We start from the raw sequence: 21,678 nt of genomic DNA on the forward strand, positions 1-21,678 counted from the left end.
CTTATTATTATATTGCCCAAATCATTTTAATATCGTTTGTTGAAATGATTTCTTGTTATTTTTACTTCAGCTTACCACTCTCTTTGGAAAAACTGCCTTTTCTCGACAATTTTACGGAATGACAGTGAACATGTTTTATCCAATCGGTGGAAAGCTTATTGCTAACAGTACAATTTTCTTGGAAGAAAAAGAATCTACTAGAGCCCAGTCTGTTAGAATCCGATTAAGACAAGAAATTGGCGAAGCAATAAAAAGAAAAAATCAAAATATTGGTGACAGCAGACTCTTTGTTGAAGGTCCAATGAGTCCCATTACTGCCATAGAAGGTATTATTTCTTATGAATAAATCTTCCAAATTTAATCATTTATGAAGAGCTAAGTGGATGAAGACATTCAGGTTAAGAAAAAGGGATATTTTATTTATTAGGTTAATTACCTAATTTGAAGTCAAAACTAATCCATAATAGCTCAAACATAATGATGCACCTCTTGGTTATTTTCCCTGATTAATAAGTCCACTAAGCTCTTCCTACAATCCCTTAAATTCTGAACTCTTGCTATAATTCTAAGCTTCTTTTTTTTATTATTCATAATAAAAAAAATTTATGAATAATAAAAAAAAATATTATATTTTATATATTATATTTTATATATCATTTTTTATTATTCTTTTTTTATTATTTTTTATTATAAATAATAATGAACAATTATTTTAAGCAAATAAAATGTATTCAGAAAATACTATTCAATAATTAGTTTCGCTACTGATCGATAATGCATCTACCGTCTCAAACACTTTTAATGTTCTCTTTTTTTAAAAATTAATTCCTCATTATAAAATTCGCCAGAAAAATTTTTACTTAAAAATAAGCTAGCTCAAAAATCATTGAATAATAGGAGTCAATGTTTTTCTTTATAAGCTCAGTTTGTCTTTTATAGACAAAATTTAAAGAAGTGGTAACAAAATTACCACTGTAGCTGCAATTTATTTTTTTCTTCACAGTTTTATTTATTTTATTGTAACTCATTCATATGCAAGCCAGTACGTAAAAGCCTGTTCTTATGTGTATAAACTATAGCTTAGAAACTCAATTGAAGAATAAATGGCATAATTTAGCGAAGGACTTCACATAAATACACCTAATGTTACGCTGGGATTTGAATCTGCTACCTCTACACTAGTGAGTACTAAATGCATAACTTGCAAATTAGTTATATTGCAGGTAACAACAAATACGTTATTTCTAACAAAAACAAATCGAAATAGTTCAAATATCATAGATCCATACTTGCCAATTTGCTTCGATTTATAGGAATATATTTAAAGTTAATTTTATGATAGTTTTTCCGCTACTTGAACAAAACACATAAATTGTCCAACCTCTTTAAATATTGAGATGGCAGTTTTGCATATCTCCACAATAAGTAACAACAATAAGTCAAAACAATGAATACAAAATAATAAACAATGAGTCAAAAATAGAAGCACATAAAACTTACTACAGATTTCAAGAAATTTTCTCGTAAAAACAGGAGTTATTTATGGAATATCACAAAAAGCTAGTGTAAATTCTCCAGAAAACGGAAATTCTCGTTCTCCTATGTGTACCAAAGCAAGTTCTCTGATTTAGCCACAACTTTTGTTTAAATAAGTTTCACCCCGTAAAGTTCAGGATTTTTACATTTCAGCTAGCGAATAGAGGGCCGTCATACACTTCACCGGCAGATCACATCGCCGACGGCGCTTCACCGCCACGATCATATATATATATATATATATATATATATATATATATATATATATATATATATATATATATATATATATATATGTATGTATGTATGTATGTATGTATGTATGTATGTATGTATATATATATATATATATATATATATATATATATATATATATATATATATATATATATATATATATATATATATATATATATATATGTATGTATGTATGTATGTATGTATATATATATATATATATATATATATATATATATATATATATATATATATATATATATATATATATATATATATATACATCAGGGTTGGGTTTTTACCGTCCAAAACCTACTGTTTTCTTTAATTTATGGCATATAGATGACAATATATTATTTTCACATAATTGCCTTTATAAATGAAAGTTGTAAATGATTTTGCTTTGCAACTATATACACGTATTCTTATAGAAGGATATACATTCATACAGAAATATTGTAATATACTTATTGAAAATAATGTGTACTTATTTTTATCATTATAGCTTGATTTGCAAAGGACTCAAAATTTTGCACTTCTTAATTGTTAGAAATAAACAAACAAAAAAGCTTGGAACTATTCATGAATTCAAGAACTAAAAAGAAGAATTTAAAATTTGGCATTTCTTAAACATTAGAAATAAGCTAAACAAAACTTGTAACTACTAACAAACTCTAAGTCAAGAATTACTGTTATTTTGTCAAGTTAAAAACTTTTATTCAGTTGAAAAAGCACATTAATCAAAATTTAATTACAAACAAAATTACATGTTCAGTAGTTGGGGTCAGTGTGCCGAAGCATCCGATAGCAAGTGACTAATTTTGCGCATTTTTCATTGCCCAGTCGATTTCTAAGTTTAGTATTGATGAGTCCAAAATTCGAGAAGATTCAAAATTATTTTACCAAAACTATGAGTTTTTGACAGTTTTAGACGTTTTTGACTGAGGGGTTTTTGACATGACGGTAAAAACCATGGTATAAACCGGTAAAAACCGTCATGTGTCAAAAACTTGCCACATGACGGTGCTGGCCTGTATTGAATTGATTTTGCTTAATTGCTTAGAAGAAAGAAAGAAAAATTTCTTCCACATTTACCAATAACTTGAGAACTTACATTGTAAATTCATTTATCTTTGATGTCCAAAAACGGGATATTTTACTACGGTGAACATTGCTGCAGCTTTCATTGCACCTTGGCTCAGTTTATCGTTTTTCAAAAGTTGCAGTAAAAATTGTAATACAGCGTCTTCATTTCCTCTTATAGGGTATTTCCTATATTATTCACAATTACAGTTACAGTATGGCATTAGTGCATGCATTTATTAGGTTATCCATTTACTTGGTTATGCATTTATTAGCAGTTTTCGTAAATGCATTTATAAGGCTAAGCTCATTATAGTGCGACTTTCAGGGGAACTCCTCCTGACACCAGTCTCGCATCGTGGCGGGTACCATGGTTACGAGGAAAAGTCACTTCGAATAGGGGTGTGAGATTAATAGTTTTGTCACCATCCTGGCATAGGTGGGCGTGAGTAAACCAATCAACCCCTTCATTTCTCCATTGCACCCCCAATAGAAATGTGCTCTCGCTTATTACCATTACAGCATACAGCCCCAGACTTTTAGTCTGGAGCAGCTCTCCTCAAAGCCACACAATACTTCACATTGGAGTTATAACACCCAGTATACCACATTTTGTAATAGTTATATTTTTCTGGCGTACATCTACTAAGCTGCATTGGAAGTTATTTATGACTTCAGGAGTTATTATGATTTGAAATGTAGCAAATAATTTGGAACAAAATTTCCGACCTGAATGTAACAATTTATAATAAATATTAAGGGAATATTAGTTGATACTAGTTGAATTTTGTCACAAATTTTACTATTCTATTTGTTAGATGTTAATGAGTGCTCTGATTTCAATTTAAACGACTGCTCAGATGATGGTACTTGTTATAATATTTTCGGAACATTTCTATGCAAATGCAAACCAGGATATGTTGATCCATTTATTCATGATGAACGACTTAGTGGAAGAAGATGTTTAGGTAAGTATTCATTTTAATGCTTCTTTTCAGATCACACTTTGCGAAACAATTTAAGTTTGCAACATTAAAATTAATTTTGAAATTTATATACGCTAATCAAAATATAACTGAATAATGAAAATATCGCTAACAATATGTAATATATTTTATTTTATAACTTTTAATATAATTTCTCAAAATAATGTAATTTGATCTAATTAATTTTTTGAATTAATTAATTTTAATATTATTTGAATTATTTAATTTGAATTAATTAATTTAAAATGATTTTACAAATTAGGAGGCTTTACATCCTACTTCGCATCACGCACCAACTCTCAGTAGTTGCTATGTAGTTTTTTTCGGATCGGTGGTGCTGTAGTTCTTGGATCTGCTTGCTATGTAGTTTATTTCGGATCGCCTCGCGATCTGAGTCCAATCCCCCCTGTTGATAGTATTTATTCATAGCCACCAAGAGGCCCTCGATAACTTATGACGTCATCCTTGGAAGTGCTATGAAACACCATAATCAGATTCGTGTTAAGAGAAAACTATAATATGTAGTTCAAATCTTTTATGGGCGAAGTAAAATATTTTTGCTTGAGCCAATTTACTGGCACTTAAATATTTTTAAGAGGTGAATTTTTAGATTTTTATTAGAATAACTCAATGTTATGCATCGTGCTATAACTCAATAAAATGAATATGTAGAATTATTTGATACAACACCTTTAATCTATTCCACTCCCACTGAGGCGATGCTTTAGAGAAGGGCTGTCCAACTGGCGGCCCTCCAACACATATTGTGCGGCCCGCCAACTTCTTATTCAAAGTTTTCCCATTAAAATGTAAGCAAATTGTTTTATAATCCTTCTGTTCCATTGTTTTATAATTCATAATTCATAATTCAACTATTAATTGTTGTTGTATAAGACATAAGAGGTTATTGTTCAATTTTTTCAAACTGCGGCCCGCCAGGTGATCAGTGACCGGAATTCTGGCCCGTGGGCTCCTTGCAGTTGGACAGCCCTGCTTTAGAGAATCAGTGTATGTAGTACAATGCACAAAATGAAAAACGGACCACAGTGAATAGCTTTTGATCTAATGATAGGATTTTCACGTTTTAGGACTCATTCTTAAAGTTTCGAGGGGCAATTATGCCTCAAATATGCTAACTAATTACAGCAGACGATATTTTAAGTTACGAAATTAGACACAAAAATGTGCTTTTTCTGAATAGACATACCTTTTTTTCGACGGACTCGAATTTCTGACTTCCAAGATGTAGGAAGTAGCCGCAATCTGGAAAATATGGTTCAATAGTTTGGAAAGGAGAGAGGTTCAAATTTTGGACCCCTTAATGTTAATTTTACTTTTTGCGTATTTCGCGATATCTGAGAAATTTTCAAGAGAATTGAAAAATTTTTGCTCTCAATTCTCAAACTCATTTACATAAATATAATTCCATGCAAATATAACTTTTAATAACTATTAATATTTTTTTTTATTTTATTTGACAACAGTCTGAAAATTTTTGAATAGTAAGGTATATAATTTCTTGCATCTTTTTAAAGATTGCAATTCTGAAAGGCAAAATTAAAAATTTGAACAAAATCGGTTGAATAGTTCTTGAGAAATAAAATTTAAAAATACGACTTTTTAAAAATTCAAAAAAAAAAAACAAATACCAAGAGTAAACTAAGAGATATATTGTAAAATATTTTATAATTAAAGAGGTATACAAAAAGCACACAGAAAGATTCTCCTCTTTTATGACGCAATAACTTTGATTATTTTGAAGCAAAAGATGTAATTTTTATGAACCATTCGGGATTGTGTAAAAAAACACTTTTAATAACTCCGAAATTTTAAAATGGTCAAAAGTTTTATATATTTAATTGCCTTTATATACTTGAGTACGCAGAGAATTATAATTTTTCCCTTCGATCGAAAAATCTTTAATATGCTTTTACTCCGAAACTAAATTGAAACACATTTCCAAAATTATGAGTCTATAACGAATTCCTTTGCTAACAATTTTCGCAAGACTAAATTACTTAGTGAGTTTTATTTGCAAAAAAAAGAAATAAATTCTTTTTTAAGTTGGACTTATTAGAAAATAGAATTCATCAAATTTACACTAAGCGAAGAAGGGCTCAAATCAATTACAAAATTCAATAGAAAAATTTGTCAACCTTTTATATGTTCAACTCTCGTTGAACAAAAAAAGTTGAATATTTCAATATCTTTTCTTATTAAGCAAAATTTTTCTTGTAACAAGCAAACCAAATTAAATTAAGAAACAACTTTTTAAGTTTGTAAAAATATAAGAGATTATATAAAAGAAATTTTAACCTTTTTTAGCATGTTCATCTGAATACTGTAATTATCATGGCCAGTGTTATGTCGAGCGAGAACAAAAATTGTGCAAGTAAGTGCTATCTTTCATTGCATAAATTTTTTCAATTTAAAATATTATTCAGTGTTTTTACAATAAATGTAGACTCGTAATAACTCTTCTATTTATTTTCCATTTAAAATTATCTTTAAATCGTTTGTTATTCAAGATAAAATGTAAACACGAATCGCTTAGTGATACACTAAGCAATGTGTTAATGAATGATATAACAGGTTTTGTAAGTATTTTGCCAAGACTTTAAATAAGAGAATGTTTTGTTTATAAGAGCATTTCTTAAATAACATACTATGATTTTTATTAATATGCATTTCTCTATGTAGGTGCCAAGGTAATTACATTGGAAACCGGTGCGAAATAGATGGAGAAGGTAATAATCAATCAATACTTTACTTATGGACACTTTTAATTCTAAATTCAATTCAATAACATTTTTAAACCTTTGACCCTATCCTATTTGTCTTTGTAAATAGAATAGTTACCATAATTTCGACAAATCGTGCTACTCAAACATCCTGCTAAAACTTACTGCTATTTAGTGCAACTGCATTTAATGTAACAAAGATATACATAGGGAACCGATTATCCGGAATGATCGGGACCATCGCTATTCCGGATAACTGATTTTTCCGGTTTTCTGAATCGGTACAAAAAGCCGTTTTTTTATTGTTAAACCCAACTAAAAAAAATATTAGGAAATAATCTTAAAAAGAAGAAAAAACGATGAAGTAATACAGTAATGATTATTTCTAAAATGATGGTATGGTAAACATCTTTCAAAAAAGAAAGAAAAATCCTATAATCTTAATCCTATAAAAAATGGTGGGAAAATTTATCGAATTTCGTTCCGGTTTTTTGATTTTCCGGTTTTCTGATTTCCGGATAACGGGTTCTGTACTGTGCTACTATTTAGTGTAACTATATTAACTGACATAGAATAGGGTGTAACCTTGAGATTCTTTATTCAAAGATTATGATAGTAGTATTATTAAATGCTATTTTAAACCCTTCAGAAACTGACCATGTAAAAAAATTAGAAACTTTTTATTACAATCAGGTCACTCAATTGTTGAAATACATTGCTCAAAACAACTAGGGGAGCTCAAGGATTTAACGAAATTACACAATTATTTCTTCTGATAATTAAGTTAAAATAAAATGTCCATAGTCTTATACAATGGTGTGCAAAACTTAAGCAACAAGTGGTTTTTCGGCCACAGCTCCCCAGCAAATTATTAGATAGCCATGAAATTACAGTATAATATGCACGTAATTCAGTAGAAAGATTATTTGTATGCAAATTTTAGAAATAAAGCGTCGTAGGTGATGTAAGTGTACGTAAACCTTGTGGGTCGGCGCGCAGGTCAAAGCTGTGATAAAAGGATGAAGAACACCGTAGTTAAAGGCATTCGCTGCAAGTGCAAGTGATTTGTTTTATGAAACATGTCTTCAAGAAATCATTTAGACGACTTTACTCGAGGAAGAATGTTTGGGAAGCTTGGGGAGGGACGTAGTGTGACCAGTGTCGCCGAAGAGTTCGGGATCAACAAAAGTGTTGTTTCCCGTGCTTGGAATGCCTTTAAAACTACTGCTACTAGCTGTTCGGAAGGTTGGTGGTGGCTGTCCAAGGAAAACAACACCAAGAGATGACCGTTACATTGTCATCCAGGTGAAAAGAAACCGTTTTCAGTCAGCGAGCGCCATATCTCAGCAACTGTGCACAGCAGACAGGACGACAAGTATCAAGATTTACAGTGGACAGACGCCTCCACAAAGGTGGCTTATTTGCTAGACGTCCTGAACGCTGCATACCTTTAAAAGTTAGCCATCGGCGGCACAGTTTAGAGTGGTGCAGAGAGCACGAAACCTGGACACCTCATCAATGGAGTCGCGTCCTCTTCACAGATGAGAGTCGTTTTAGTGCTACAAGCGATTCTCAACGTCAGTTGATCTGGAGAGAGGTTGGAGCTTGATTTCATCCCAATAACATCGCGGAAAGAGATCGTTACGGTGGTCCTGGAGCTGTCGTCTGGGGTGGCATTATGTTGAACGGGCGGACTGAGCTTCAGATCTTCGACCGAGGTTCTATAACTGGAGACCGCTACTGCAATGAGGTAATCCTACCCCATGTGCGTCTGTTCCGAGGGGCCATTGAACCAGACTTTATTTTTATGGATGACAATGCCCGGCCACACCGTACTGCTAATGTTCAAGAGCTACTGGAAAGTGAAGATATCACACGAATGGATTGGCCAGCTTACTCTCCAGATCTAAATCCCATAGAGCATGTGTGGGATGCATTAGGGAGACGTCTTGCGACACGACAGTATCCTCCTGGTAACACCCATCAGCTGAAAGATGCGTAAAAGGAGGAATGGAGACTTTTACCCCAAGAACTCCTGGATAATCTGGTGCTTAGCATGGAGAGACGATGCCAAGCAACAATTACAGTAAGGGGAGGGCATATCCCATACTAGGGAACATCTGCCAGTTGTACTTACGCTTCTTCGGGCAATCATGTGTAACGCCACTATATGTCAAATAAAGCCTTTTTTTGTTCCATACCCTACTTTAAGCTTTATATTCATTTCTGTGCCATTATTCCTTTACCATCGTTTAAGTACAAAATAATGTACATCATATTCAAATTTAATGTCAATCGGATGATTTCTTGTAGAGTTATGACAAAAAACGCACTTGTTGCTTAAGTTTTGCACACCAGTGTAGTTTGTCTAAAGTAAGAACTCCCCTAGTCATTCGTCTGAACCCGTGGCGGGGACTACGGTTACAAGGTAATCTAATCATAAAATCAATTCAATTAACTTAGTCAATATTGATACATAAGAGGTAAATAAACATATTGAAACTTTAAATCATTAAGTCAAATTGGAACCAAATTTGTTTTATGTAAAATAGAAATAAGACATAAATAAAATCTTAATAATTAAAGTAAAAATGAAAATATAAATGAAAATATAAATGTGTGTTTGCGGAACAGCACTTCATCAAGGAACACACTGCCTGCAAACATCCAGGAGCCTTTCTGTTGTTAGTGGATTTAACCAAAACTAACAGTTAAACTAGCAGTTTACTAACTAACAACTACAAAACTAACAGTTTAACCAAAACTAGGGGCACTGTTTGTTTTGGTTAAATCCACTAACAACAGAAAGGCTCCTGTGTGTTTGCAGGCAGTGTGTCCCCTGATGAAGTACTGTTCTACAAACACACATTTATATTTTCATTTTTATTTTAATTATTAAGATTTTATTTATGTCTTATTTCTATGATTACAAGGTATAACAATTTCAAGCTTGGGTGTGGGATAATTGTTTGGGATAGGTTTCGGCTCGGTTCAGCGAGAGAAAGGGAATCTTTTTCGTCGTACTTGAACCACAAAAGCAATGCAAGGAAAGTGGTCAACTTATATAAGTGTATTATTAACATCATACATGAAAAACAGTCCATTTTTCACAAAAGTGACGGACCTGTTGCATTTCGACAAATCAATAACGCGTTCTCCCCAGGAGTTATTGCACAGTGTAGAAAAGAAAAAATTATAATGAATACTAGTGAGAAAGTATTGGTTGGGGTCTCTATTTTCAAATACGTTAAAAATTTTGTTATGAAATTTTTAGGGAATAATGCTTATGAAATATTTTTATTTTTACGATTTCAATCAAATGCTGAATTCTCAGCATCAGTGGAGAACTTTCTTCACATATACTTTTTGAAGACATAAAAGCGATTGAAAACACTAAAATTATTTACCAATATGACTGCATAAATTTATATAATAATTTTCTTTATTTAATTTTAGTTCTCGGAGTTGCTTTGGGGGCATCTTTAGCCGCGATTATTATAATTCTATTGACTCTTGCTTGTCTTTGTATTTGGAAGTAAGTATAATAACTGTTTTCTTTATTTACCTTTTTTTCAGGTTGACCTAAATTACACTAATGGTTTTTATAACAGTAAAGTTTTATTTTTGCAACAAATTCAAGGTTCCAGAAATTTTCGTCAGATGGCGTTCTAATTTGCTTTTCCGTTATGTTATTATTCTCCGATTACGGCATGTGATTGTGAGAAAATACCATTCTTTGAAGGCCGGTATGGACTGGTTGGCAGGGCGCTGGATTCACGTTCGAATCCAGCCGGTTGAAGACTCCTCGTATAGTAAATTGTGTCTGGTGCTCGCTAAATCTGTCGGGTCACGAAGTCCTCCATGCTCCCATAACAAATTATACTTCTGGGGGTACTGCATTGAAGATTGATCATTCCCTGGTTCAGGTCAGAATTAGTATCTGTGGATGAATGAATGGATGTATGAATTATCCTATAAACGAGTGTGACGTATGCATGTGACATAATTCTAATTCTTGGCCATAGATGGCGCCACTGGAAAACAAAAACAATCGCTCCTTGCTTTAATGGCCTACGAGAACAACAGCAACCATTCATTGAAAGATTTCTTCTTTTTAACCAAAAATCGAACATCTTGATTATTTTACTGCAAGAAGTATTTTTCAACCGCTTTCCTCTTAACGTTAGTTTAGGACACCCTCATACAAAAAAATTAAATAAAGTATGTCGATGAGTTAAATAACATTACTCATTATCGAATTAGAAGAGAACTGACCAAAATCTAAAATTAGCTTTTTTCTCTTCAAAATATAAACTGACTGCCTACTTAATTTTAGAACGACTTCAGCTATAGTTCTAAAAGTGGCGTATATGCTAAGCGTTTCGAGACACTTTGCAGCTTCTGGTGGAAAACGACTTAGATAGCATTCTTAGAGAAAAATGGTTGATGAGAAAGTAGATAGGTAACAAAGTTTTAGATCAGCCTAGTGCAACCAGACATCTTGGGGTTTCTTAAAACTCGTACTTGTTAGTAATAAAATTATTTTTGCTTGAGCTAGTTTTATAATAGTGTAAAAAAACTTTTTTTTCGCTCAAATAGTTCCAAAGATTAGATGAAATATGTATATAGTAAAATGAGCATTAAAGGAATCAAACTTTCGACCACAGTTATGATTAAACAATTGAGACAATATTTTCTAAATTGCGACTACTATAGTTAAGAATCCGGTCTGAAAAAAAAAATTTATAGAGAGAAAGTATGGTTTTGTACCTGATTTAGCAACTTAAAATACCGTCTGCACACGTTTAAAATTATTCTGAAATCCATTAAGACAGCATCTTAGTACATTGAAAATTTAACCTTTAGGTCAAAAGTTGTTCAAGTATTTTAATTTTACACATAGAGTTTTCAAAACTTTCTTTAAATGTGTGTTAAATGTATTTAAAAAGATTTTTAGGGTTACATAAAATTTAGGAAACTTCAATTACATAAAGTTAATTCATTCGATTCAAATTTTGTAAATATGATAAAAATCGTGTTAAAATGTAAGTAAAGCGTAATTTTACTTTCATTGTCAACATGACTGTAGAAGCCGTGCATTTCAAATTATTCATATTGCAAAACCCAAATTATGATTATAAGTGTTAATTTATGTAATCACAAATTATAATAATTTTTAATAAGTAAAAATAAATTAAAGATTTTATTAAAATTATATGTTCTTTTATAGCCGAAAATGGAAAAAAGAGCAGCAAAAGGCAGAAGTTCTTTCCGCCAGATCTTACAACAGCACTCAAACTTTTACCTATTTAAGCAACATGCTGAACGCCAGTCCGAATGTCTATAATCTATCTATGGAAGATCGTATGAGATGGGCTCACATATCAGATGTTGTCAAAAGCACATCGGTGAGTGTTTTGAAGGACTGATTGTCCAACTAAATAAATTCCAGTTGTTTAGAGCATTATCAGAGATTATAGTTTCAAGTAAGGAATTTAGGACAGATTTTTACTCTCAAAAAGCTCCCCTCTTTAAAATACGGTTTTTATTGCTTCCTTAGCATAATTTGCATATACTTTGTAAAAAGGATCAAATTTAAGCATATACCCTGAATTTTACTTGGAAGTAAATGTATCGATCCATGATTATAATATTGTTAAATTATCTGTTAAATCACCGGGCAAGAGAAGTAACCTTAACTCTTTTAAACAGAGCAGTGGTGTTTAATTTAAGACGAATTATTTTCCAGACATATTTTTTAAGCATTGACAGATGTTCTCACTAAATGTATAAAATTTCAAACGAACTAAATTTATGTGTTTAGAATTAAAATTTAGATTTGAAATGGTAGCGGGAATTAACTACACTTATCAACAAGCTAGTTTTGTATCATAAACGTTCAAATAAAATTTAATATCATAGCATTTTATTAAAATATAACAATGATTTTTTTCCTTCCGGAAGGACCCCTTGGTGTCACAAAAAGGGTTAAAAACCAATAAGTTTAAATAATGAAGAATTTTCCAATTATATCAGGCTCTAGGCAAGTTCATATATGAGTTCAACTTCATCAGTTGATTTCATAACTTCATATGTTATAATACTAATTTTCTCATTTTACTTTATGCTAACAAACATTTCTAAAATATACGAGCTCTTAAATTTTAAAAAAAAGTTACGTCACTACAATATTTACATGAATATAAAATTACTGTTTTTACTATTCCTTCCTATTTACTATTGTCACATTGTCATATATATTACGCTAATTATTAATCCCTCAATGTAAGTTAATATGTTTGTAGATCTATCTTAATCTATTTCAGAGTGTCCACCGTCCCCCTTTTTACTAATGCCATATTGTCATATATATTATACTGATTATTAATCTCTCAATGTAAGTTAATATGTTTGTAGATCTATCTTAATCTATTTCAAAGTGTCCACCGTCCCCCTTTTTACTAGTGTCATATTGTCATACATATTATACTAATTATTAATCTCTCAATGTAAGTTAATATGCTTGTAGATCCATCTTAATCTATCTCAAAGTGTCCACCGTCCCCCTTTTTACTAGTGCCATATTGTCATATATATTATATTAATTATTAATCTCTCAATGTAAGTTAATATGTCTGTAGATCTATCTTAATCTATTTCAAAGTGTCCACCGTCCCCCTTTTTACTAGTGCCATATTGCCATATATATTATACTAATTATTAATCTCTCAATGTAAGTTAATATGTTTATAGATCTATCTTAATCTATTTCAAAGTGTTCACCGTCCCCCTTTTTACTAGTGTCATATTGTCATACATATTACACTAATTATTAATCTCTCAATGTAAGTTAATACGTTTATAGATTTATCTTAATCTATTTCAAAGTGTCCACCGTCCCCCTTTTTACTAGTGCCATATTGTCATACATGTTATACTAATTATTAATCTCTCAATGTAAGTTAATATGTTTGTAGATCTATCTTAATCTATTTCAAAGTGTCCACCGTCCCCCTTTTTACTAGTGTCATATTGTCATACATATTATACTAATTATTAATCTCTCAATGTAAGTTAATATGTTTGTAGATCTATCTTAATCTATTTCAAAGTGTCCACCGTCCCCCTTTTTACTATTATCACATTGTCATATATATTATACTAATTATTAATCCCTCAATGTAAGTTAAAATGGTTGTAGATCTACCTTAAGAGAAACCAAACACAGAAATCTCTTTTAGTCAATTACCACTTCTTTTTAAAGACTGTTTCAGAAATTGTATCCTAAAAAAGCTCAAAAATCCTCAAGAGTTATTGCGAAAAAAGTATTAATGAAAATTTGACATATGCCATATTTTTGCAGGGAAATCCGGAATTACCTTACAATGCAACAAGTTCTCATTACGATCAATATAATTTTCCTACACTACGTTATCCACATCCAAACGAAGAAGAGAACAGAACAAGACCTCGCTCAAAAATGCTGGCTCATCCAACAGTAAATATGCATTTTATATTTTCAATTATTAAAAGTGAAGATACATTATACTTACATTAAACCTTCACTCAGGAAGATTTAAATGTGAAGAAGTGTTTAATTTAATTTGCCAAATTAATTTTTTAATGCATATTAACTGTCCTACTGTTTTCTTATTAAAATGGTGGACTTGACAGGAACAAGTCGACGATACGTTAGCCATTTTTTGTATTATGCACACAATCCTGCATATGTGAAACGCAATCAAAATTAACTCGAACAGATCTCCCACACTGTCTTTTGCTTATGAAGGTTCAAATATACCCGATGCCAGGTAGCATTATACACATCATTCCTGGCTTCATTTTATGTGTTGATTTATCCATTCCATAATTATGGATTAATCCATTTTTTCTCCACTAAGTAAGCGAAGCAGATTTTATCCTCATCTTTAATTATGACCGTTAGACGTTATAAAAAATACTCGAGTTACTAGTCTGTCAAACAATTGACGAATGGTATGCAACAGGTTTCAATCTTGTACAATCGTAAGATGTGCTCTCTTAAGGTGTTGTTGAAAGTTGAAAATTTTATTTTCTATTTCAATCGTCTAGAATTCTAGACCTAAACGAGGTTTCTGAAGACAAAAATCAATCTCACGTAGAGTTAAAAAAATATTTCTTTAGATAATAAAATTTTAGATGCTTTTTAAGCGAATTTCAGAAACTCGTCGTTTCCGAAGACTTGAAGTCATTGATTAATCTATAAAACAAAATCTTTAAAATAATAATGATTATAATACGTGTGTTTTGTTAAATTTGAAAGGAAAGAAAAACTAATGGATAAATTAAAGAAAAACTTTTAGGGATCCATTTTCCTACCCAAGTCAAAATTCTTGATGGTCCCATCAAAACATTTTGATGGCTTATGTTGGTTACAGTGTGATTCATGATTGCCCAACATCATTTAATGATCACCATCATCCAACATTTTCCATTATGCTCTCTTGGTTTTTGATATGCCAACAAACTTCCATCATTCCATGATGGAAAATTATACTTTAATGCAATGATGGTTAACCATTGAGAGAAGTTTGATTCTCATGGACCAACAATCCATGATGGTTCCAACTATACATTTCTATGATGGTTTAACGGGAATTATTGTTGGTTTCTCAGGAATATACCATCAAAACAATGTGTGTTTTTTTATGTTGGCCCATCAGAAATCAGTCCGAATTCCTACATTGTTATGATGGGGGTTCATGATCGTTCCAGCATTTGATTTCTAAGAAACTATGATGGAAATTTCTGACAGTTCAGCATGAACAAACCATCAAAATAAGTTGCTATTCTTATGTTGGACCATCATAAATCAGTCCGAATTCCTGCATTGGTGATGGTTACTTATGTCGGTTACCATTAAAAATATAATGGTTCATGTTGGAATTATTGATGTTTACCATAAAGATTAGGTTGGTCCATCAATGAAAAATCATCAAAAATTTTGACTTGAGTTTGGGTCTCATAAGACGTTCTTTCGTAAGTAATATCTGCTCCCCTCCCATTGAATACTAACGTTACATCAAATGCTGAACAATCATGTATCACAATATGTCCTAACGCTAATATACTTTCAGAACTATTATGAAATGGAGCCACAATCGAGGTATCCAGGATCAAAACGATGTGTGATGTCACGTTACTAACAATCATCAGGAGAAAATTGTGAAAGTTGTTTTTGTGTGAAATGGCTGTAACTTACCTAGGAAACTATTTCTTGCTTTATGATGATGAACTTACATAACAAGAATGTTACCAATCTTGAGATGAGAAAAGCTTTAGAATTTAAAAAAAAGAGATTTCACACATAACTATCTAAAGCATCGTCATATATGTCCAAATATTACATTAAGCCTTAGTAGTCACGATTGTTTTATAAAAAAAGAAATCTGAAAAATTGATTTGATCACCAATTTTTATCTTTTCTGGGTAAGTTACAGTACTGCTTATAATTTAATTTGAAAGCCATAAATCGAAATATTTATTTAAAAACCAAAAAAAAATGTAAGATTGAAATGTATTTATTTATAAAATATTGAAATAGAATAAATAAATATCATGAACTTTTGATGTGCTTTTTTTGTTTTAAAATACACTGAAATATAGAAAAAGAAAATATTGCAACATAATTAAAACTAAGAGCAATAAGAACAATTTTGCTACCTTTGAATAAAAGAAATCGGTCAAATAAATTGCGAATTCATTTTTGTGTGTCAAAGATGATAAATATATAGTTTAAAATTGTAGCTTTTCCTTAAGTGTAAGGCACTTTAAACTGAGGCTTTTTTATTTGCCTTGGCAACAGAGCTTCGAAAATCATGTTCATGGCGATTTATTCGAAAGAAAGTAGTCAAAGACTGACACTTTCCTTGCTGGTAGAATATGTAATTTTCTTCACTTGTAGAAGTTTCTTATAAATGTATAATGCTTTGCGATGCGTACTCTTTGTTGAACGTTCTACGTCTTTGAACTTTCCTTCGGTTCTTAAAGTTCATGAATTAAAATAAGAATTAATATAATAGGCAGGGTTCGTTGATTTAAGGGGACACTTCACGATGAAAACCCCAAAAATCGACCAAATTATACTTTTTTCAATTTTTGTTTCAAAAAATAATAGTTGTATCTAGCTACAATTTAAAAGAAAAATTTTTCAATTTCAGTCATTTTTTGCAAAGTTATAAGCATTTCAAGATTTGTAAACAAGGTTATGTAAACTGTCTGTTTTTATAGTTAAACTGTTTTTTCTCAATGTTGTTTTTTACGATAATATTCAAACTTCGAAAAGTTCCTTGCGCATGAGTTTTGAATAAATCTTTATTTTTTTCTCATATATATGATTGGTCTAATGTTCCGTAACCAATGTGATATAAATAAAAGCTGAATACTCACTGAATATTTTTTAAATTACTTTAAAGTGTTATTTAAATTTAAATTTTTAAAAATTATATAAAGACTATGATATTTTGATTTTTTATTTGTTTAAAATTAAGTGCTAAGTTGTTCAAACATATCCAATTTTATTTATATTTATTCAAACTGTAATATAAATGAGTTTCATACAGCTACGATAAAAACTCATGCGCAGGAAACATTTTGAAATATTGGAACATTTAGTAATTTTACTTGTGGATAAATTATTAAAAAAATTATAACTTTTCAACAAATTAATATTTTTGCTTCAAATTTTGGGAATATCTTTCTAAATGCTTTATTCACAATCTATGAAATTTTCATTAAAATTGGTTGATATTTAAAAAAAATCATTTTGAACCTGAAGTGTCCCCTTAAATCAGCTTGATTTAAATCACGATTTAAATCATGATTTAAATCAAATGATTTTTTTTAAAAAATCATTGATTTAAATCAACTAATTTTTTTTATCTATATATATTGATTTCAAAAGTTAAAAAATATTGTCTTAAATTTTTGATACTTTTATTATTTTCTTTTCTTAGTATTAAAAATTTAATTTAAATAAATTGCTGCATTAATTAATTTTAGTTAACGAAATGACTTTCTTCGTGTGTGTTAAATTCCAACACATTTAGAATTACATTTTTAAAAATTTTTTGATTCTTGAGATTGAAAGTACAGATTAAAGTAAACATTTAATGCTGTCTTAATATAGACTTGCATAGCTGTAGAAAATAATTAATAAAAATGAATTTTTTTCAAAAAATAATACAAATAATGTTAATTAAAATTCTACCTTTTGAATGAAAAAGCGTGAATTAAAATCTACATCATATTTTATTGGTGGAAAATGTATATTTCTGAAGCTTGAGGTTATATTAAAAAGAAATTACCCTAATATGCCAAAAACAGAAAAAGAAAAAAAAAGGGCTGATGAATTCAGATGTTTTTTTCCTAATATAGTGTCATTCGTCCTTTTCAAACTCTTTCAAAGTCTATTTGATGCAGTAGGGTTATTAACTGGTATTTTTTTCTCATAATATACTTACAGTATCTTTGACAGTATCTGATTTTCTATTAAGAAATTTTGTGAAAAAAAATTCCAATGAGTACATAGATTTTTTAATTTTTCTTTTAGCTTAACCTATCTATTTTGATATAGAATTAATATACAAATATGTAGATTAAATATTTATTTATTTTTTGATGAATGACTACATTTGTAAACACAGTCTGCTACACTTATTTTGTCATTTTAAAAATCAAGAGAAAAAAAAAAAGAAATCACAATTTTAAATTAAAGTTATGGTTTGCTAACTGAAACTTTGTTTTAATAGTTAAAGTACAGGGGTCTTACAAATTTACTACCGTTTAACGGTACCTTTACAAATTCAACTTTAGGAAAAATGATAGAATAATCACACAAAATACTTTTTCTTAAAATTTTATTTTTGTGTCTCGTAAGAAACAATAAATCCATATTTTTACTATATTTGTATTGATTTTTTAATATAATTTTTAATTTTCACAAAAGAGGTACCTCTCAGAAAAACCCAGACAGACCCCTGAAGTATTCTTTAAATTTTCTATTTCATCTAGTCCTTAAATTTTAATCATGCATTTGTCTCAAAATGGTTGCTATGCATTCAAAACCATGTATTATAATGAAAAATTATTTTAGTTAGAGCTTCTAAAACATTGTTACAATATAGTTTTAATATTAAGTTAATTTTATTAAACATTTATAATTTTTTTTAAATCATAAATTAAAGTTCTTACAGTGTATTTGAATAAAAATCAAAAAAATCTGATTTAAATCAAAAAAATCCGATTTAAATCAAAAAAATCTGAATCTTTTGATTTTTTTTAAAAAAATCAAAGAAATCACGAACTCTGATAATAGGTAAGCATTGAAATCTAGTATTTTACAAATGTAAAGACACTATACTCTTTTTTTCTTTTGATTCTATACTTATACTTTTGATTCAATTATACTGCTTTACATTTGAGCCTTGATCATTATTTTGATAAAAATTATATGTTCGTGTAAGTAAACATCTGTATTTTAATATTTTAACAGGGTTCATATGGTCCTTAAAAAAGTAAGAGAACTGTGGCATGAATATTGTAGCTATGAAGTTATCTTTAACTTTAAAATTTTGAAACTAGATATTTGGAGTTAATGAAATTCAACATTTTATCTTTTAAGTTTCGATGCCACCATTTCAGTATCTTAAGGACCTTACGAACTGTGTTTTTAAAAAGAGACTATTGTATCAGTTTATGTTGTGGTGGTAAGAATCGTAAAATAAGTTCAAAGTTCTCTATTATTGCAACATGCTATTCTTAAACGTAACATATTTTAACGTTTTTAAAATGCCACTCAGCATTCACCAATTTTCATCAGTTATAAAAAAAAAAGAAATATGGTAAATTATATAAAACCTTGTAAATGTGCATTAGAATTACCATACCCTCTACATTTTTTTCAGACACTTTTTTTTGTTTCTTTAAGTTTTCTTGCCTAAAAGACTCGATCAAAGCTGTTAAAATGATTGTCCCTAAAATTTTTATATATAATGACAATAAGTTACGTAAATTTGATTTCAGTATGAAATCCTCGTATAAATGAAGTAAAAACAATGTAAAAAACACAAATTATGAAAGATTAAAAGTTCATGTGTTCCAATTCTATAAGCTTGGAAATTCATAAATAATTTATAAATCGATTGAAATTCTCTTTTGAAAGGATATTTAAAAGAAAAAAAAGTTTCCGTTTTGGTCAGAAATCAGCTCAAAAAATATTTTTTGCCTAGAAACTTCAAGATATTTTCTATTTAATATTAGATTTTAATATTAGATTTTCAAGATATTTCTTTTAACTATTAATTAGCAATCACACAACATAATTTTTTTTTCTTTTTTTAATATTCTAAACTTGGTTGTTTAGCAACGGAGTAAAATTAGGTATGGCTTTCTTGGATTTGTCTATGGTTATCTTAAATTACTCATTTGCGGTGGCGACTTTGATTGGCTGTTTTTTTTGGGACTATCGCCAAATATATAGATAAATATCTCCCTAGCTCCCCTCCCCCCTCCAATTTTTCTACCCTCCTATTTTGAGGATCAGGAACCCAAATATGTAAAAAAAAAAAAACATGTTTATTCAGAGAAATTACGTTTCTGCATTTAATTTCGTAACTTAATTAATATTTAACACTAATTATTAGCATATTTGAAGTCACCTCCAGGAACGATTTAGATTGATACTTAGTACGTGAAAATCGTATCATTAGAACGAAAGTTACCCAAGATGATATCTTTTTTATTTTCTAACTATATTTTAAGCTACGAAATCAAACTCAAAAACGTATTACCTCTGAAAACACATGCCTTTTTTTCCGATGGATTCGGATTTCAGACCCTCTAAATATAGAGGGTAGCCGTAAACTGGAAAATATGGTCCCAATAGTTTAGTCAGAAGAGCGATTCAAAGTTTGGACCTCTTAATGCTAATTTTATTTTTTTACATATTTCGCTATATTTCAAGAACTTTTTAAGTGGATTGAAAGATTTTTGCAAACAATTATAAAATTCGTTTATCTAAAGATAATTTCATATAAAATATAACTTTTAGTAAAAAAATTTTTATCATTTTATCTAATAACAGTCGAAAAAATTTTATGGTATTCAATTTTTCACATCATTTTAAAAAAAGCAATTTTAAAAAATACAAAATACAGAATAGCTCAAATAATTCCTGAAAAATCGAATTTTAAGAATACGACTTTTTTAAAATTCGATTCAGAGAAAGTACGTTTTTGAATCTGATTTCTTAACTTAAAATATTGTCTGCGCTTATTAATTTATATATTTGAGGTCAACCCCCCCCCCCCCGAACCTTTAAGATTGAGTCCTAAAACTTGACATCAGATCGAAAGTTATTGGGGGTAGTCCGTTTTTTATTTTGAGCACTGTACATTGACAAGGAGTGGTCTTAACCTTGACAAGAAATGGCTTTAAATGAGAAATTTTGCTCTGTTTTTTTTTTTTTTTTTTTTTAAAAAATTCTAAGAAAATATCAAAATTTACCCTAGCCATGGTTTCACACTATGCCCTGAATACATTTCAGAATACATCATGTTCCACGAAAGTTTTTAATTGTTACCATACATGATGATGAAATATGATTAACCCCTCTGTTAAATACATTTATATAATTTTCAATTAATTAATTCATAATTGTTAAATTAAAGACATTCATATAATTTTCTCTGTGTATTCCTTCAGAGTTTTAATTTTAATGTGTATATTCTAAAAAATAAATTTTAAATTTTTTAAAAAAACCGTGTTCCTCCTCAAAAAGTTCTTTCACGCTACGCCCGTGGTTAATACGATCTCCAGATTTTTTTTTTTATTTTTTTTTTATTTTAGATGACAGCAGTCTTTTCTTTCATTATAATTAGAGGTTTTGTAATCCACGCTTCATAAGTACAGAACAAAGGAAGAACTGCCAGCCTATAAAAATTAATTTTAGGCTCATCGTGAAGGAAGAAAACGGGAATTTTGCAGTCGGGTGAAAACTTTGTCCTGTGAACAGAAAACTATCAGTTTCGAAGTCCTTTAAGTCCCTCTTTTTCTTA

The 21,678-nt window shown here is 29.9% G+C and overlaps 1 protein-coding gene across 1 annotated transcript in view; it reads left to right on the top strand.

Annotated features, from left to right (window-relative positions):
- The window catches only part of LOC107449501 (uncharacterized), a 76,525-nt gene extending 60,336 nt beyond the window's left edge, over nucleotides 1–16,189 (top strand). Inside the window, exons 5-12 of the mRNA XM_043049317.3 lie at nucleotides 71–326; nucleotides 3,675–3,824; nucleotides 6,168–6,234; nucleotides 6,543–6,589; nucleotides 10,040–10,118; nucleotides 11,814–11,991; nucleotides 13,947–14,081; nucleotides 15,700–16,189. Coding sequence (XP_042905251.1) covers nucleotides 71–326; nucleotides 3,675–3,824; nucleotides 6,168–6,234; nucleotides 6,543–6,589; nucleotides 10,040–10,118; nucleotides 11,814–11,991; nucleotides 13,947–14,081; nucleotides 15,700–15,768 — 981 coding nt within the window. The 3' untranslated portion in view covers nucleotides 15,769–16,189. The remainder of the gene's footprint in view (nucleotides 1–70; nucleotides 327–3,674; nucleotides 3,825–6,167; nucleotides 6,235–6,542; nucleotides 6,590–10,039; nucleotides 10,119–11,813; nucleotides 11,992–13,946; nucleotides 14,082–15,699) is intronic.
- The last annotated feature ends 5,489 nt before the right edge of the window (nucleotides 16,190–21,678 follow it).

This window comes from Parasteatoda tepidariorum, chromosome 12 (assembly GCF_982258835.1).
Source record: "Parasteatoda tepidariorum strain Cologne lab strain chromosome 12, Ptep-v5.0, whole genome shotgun sequence".
NCBI classification, from domain to species: Eukaryota; Metazoa; Arthropoda; class Arachnida; order Araneae; family Theridiidae; genus Parasteatoda; species Parasteatoda tepidariorum.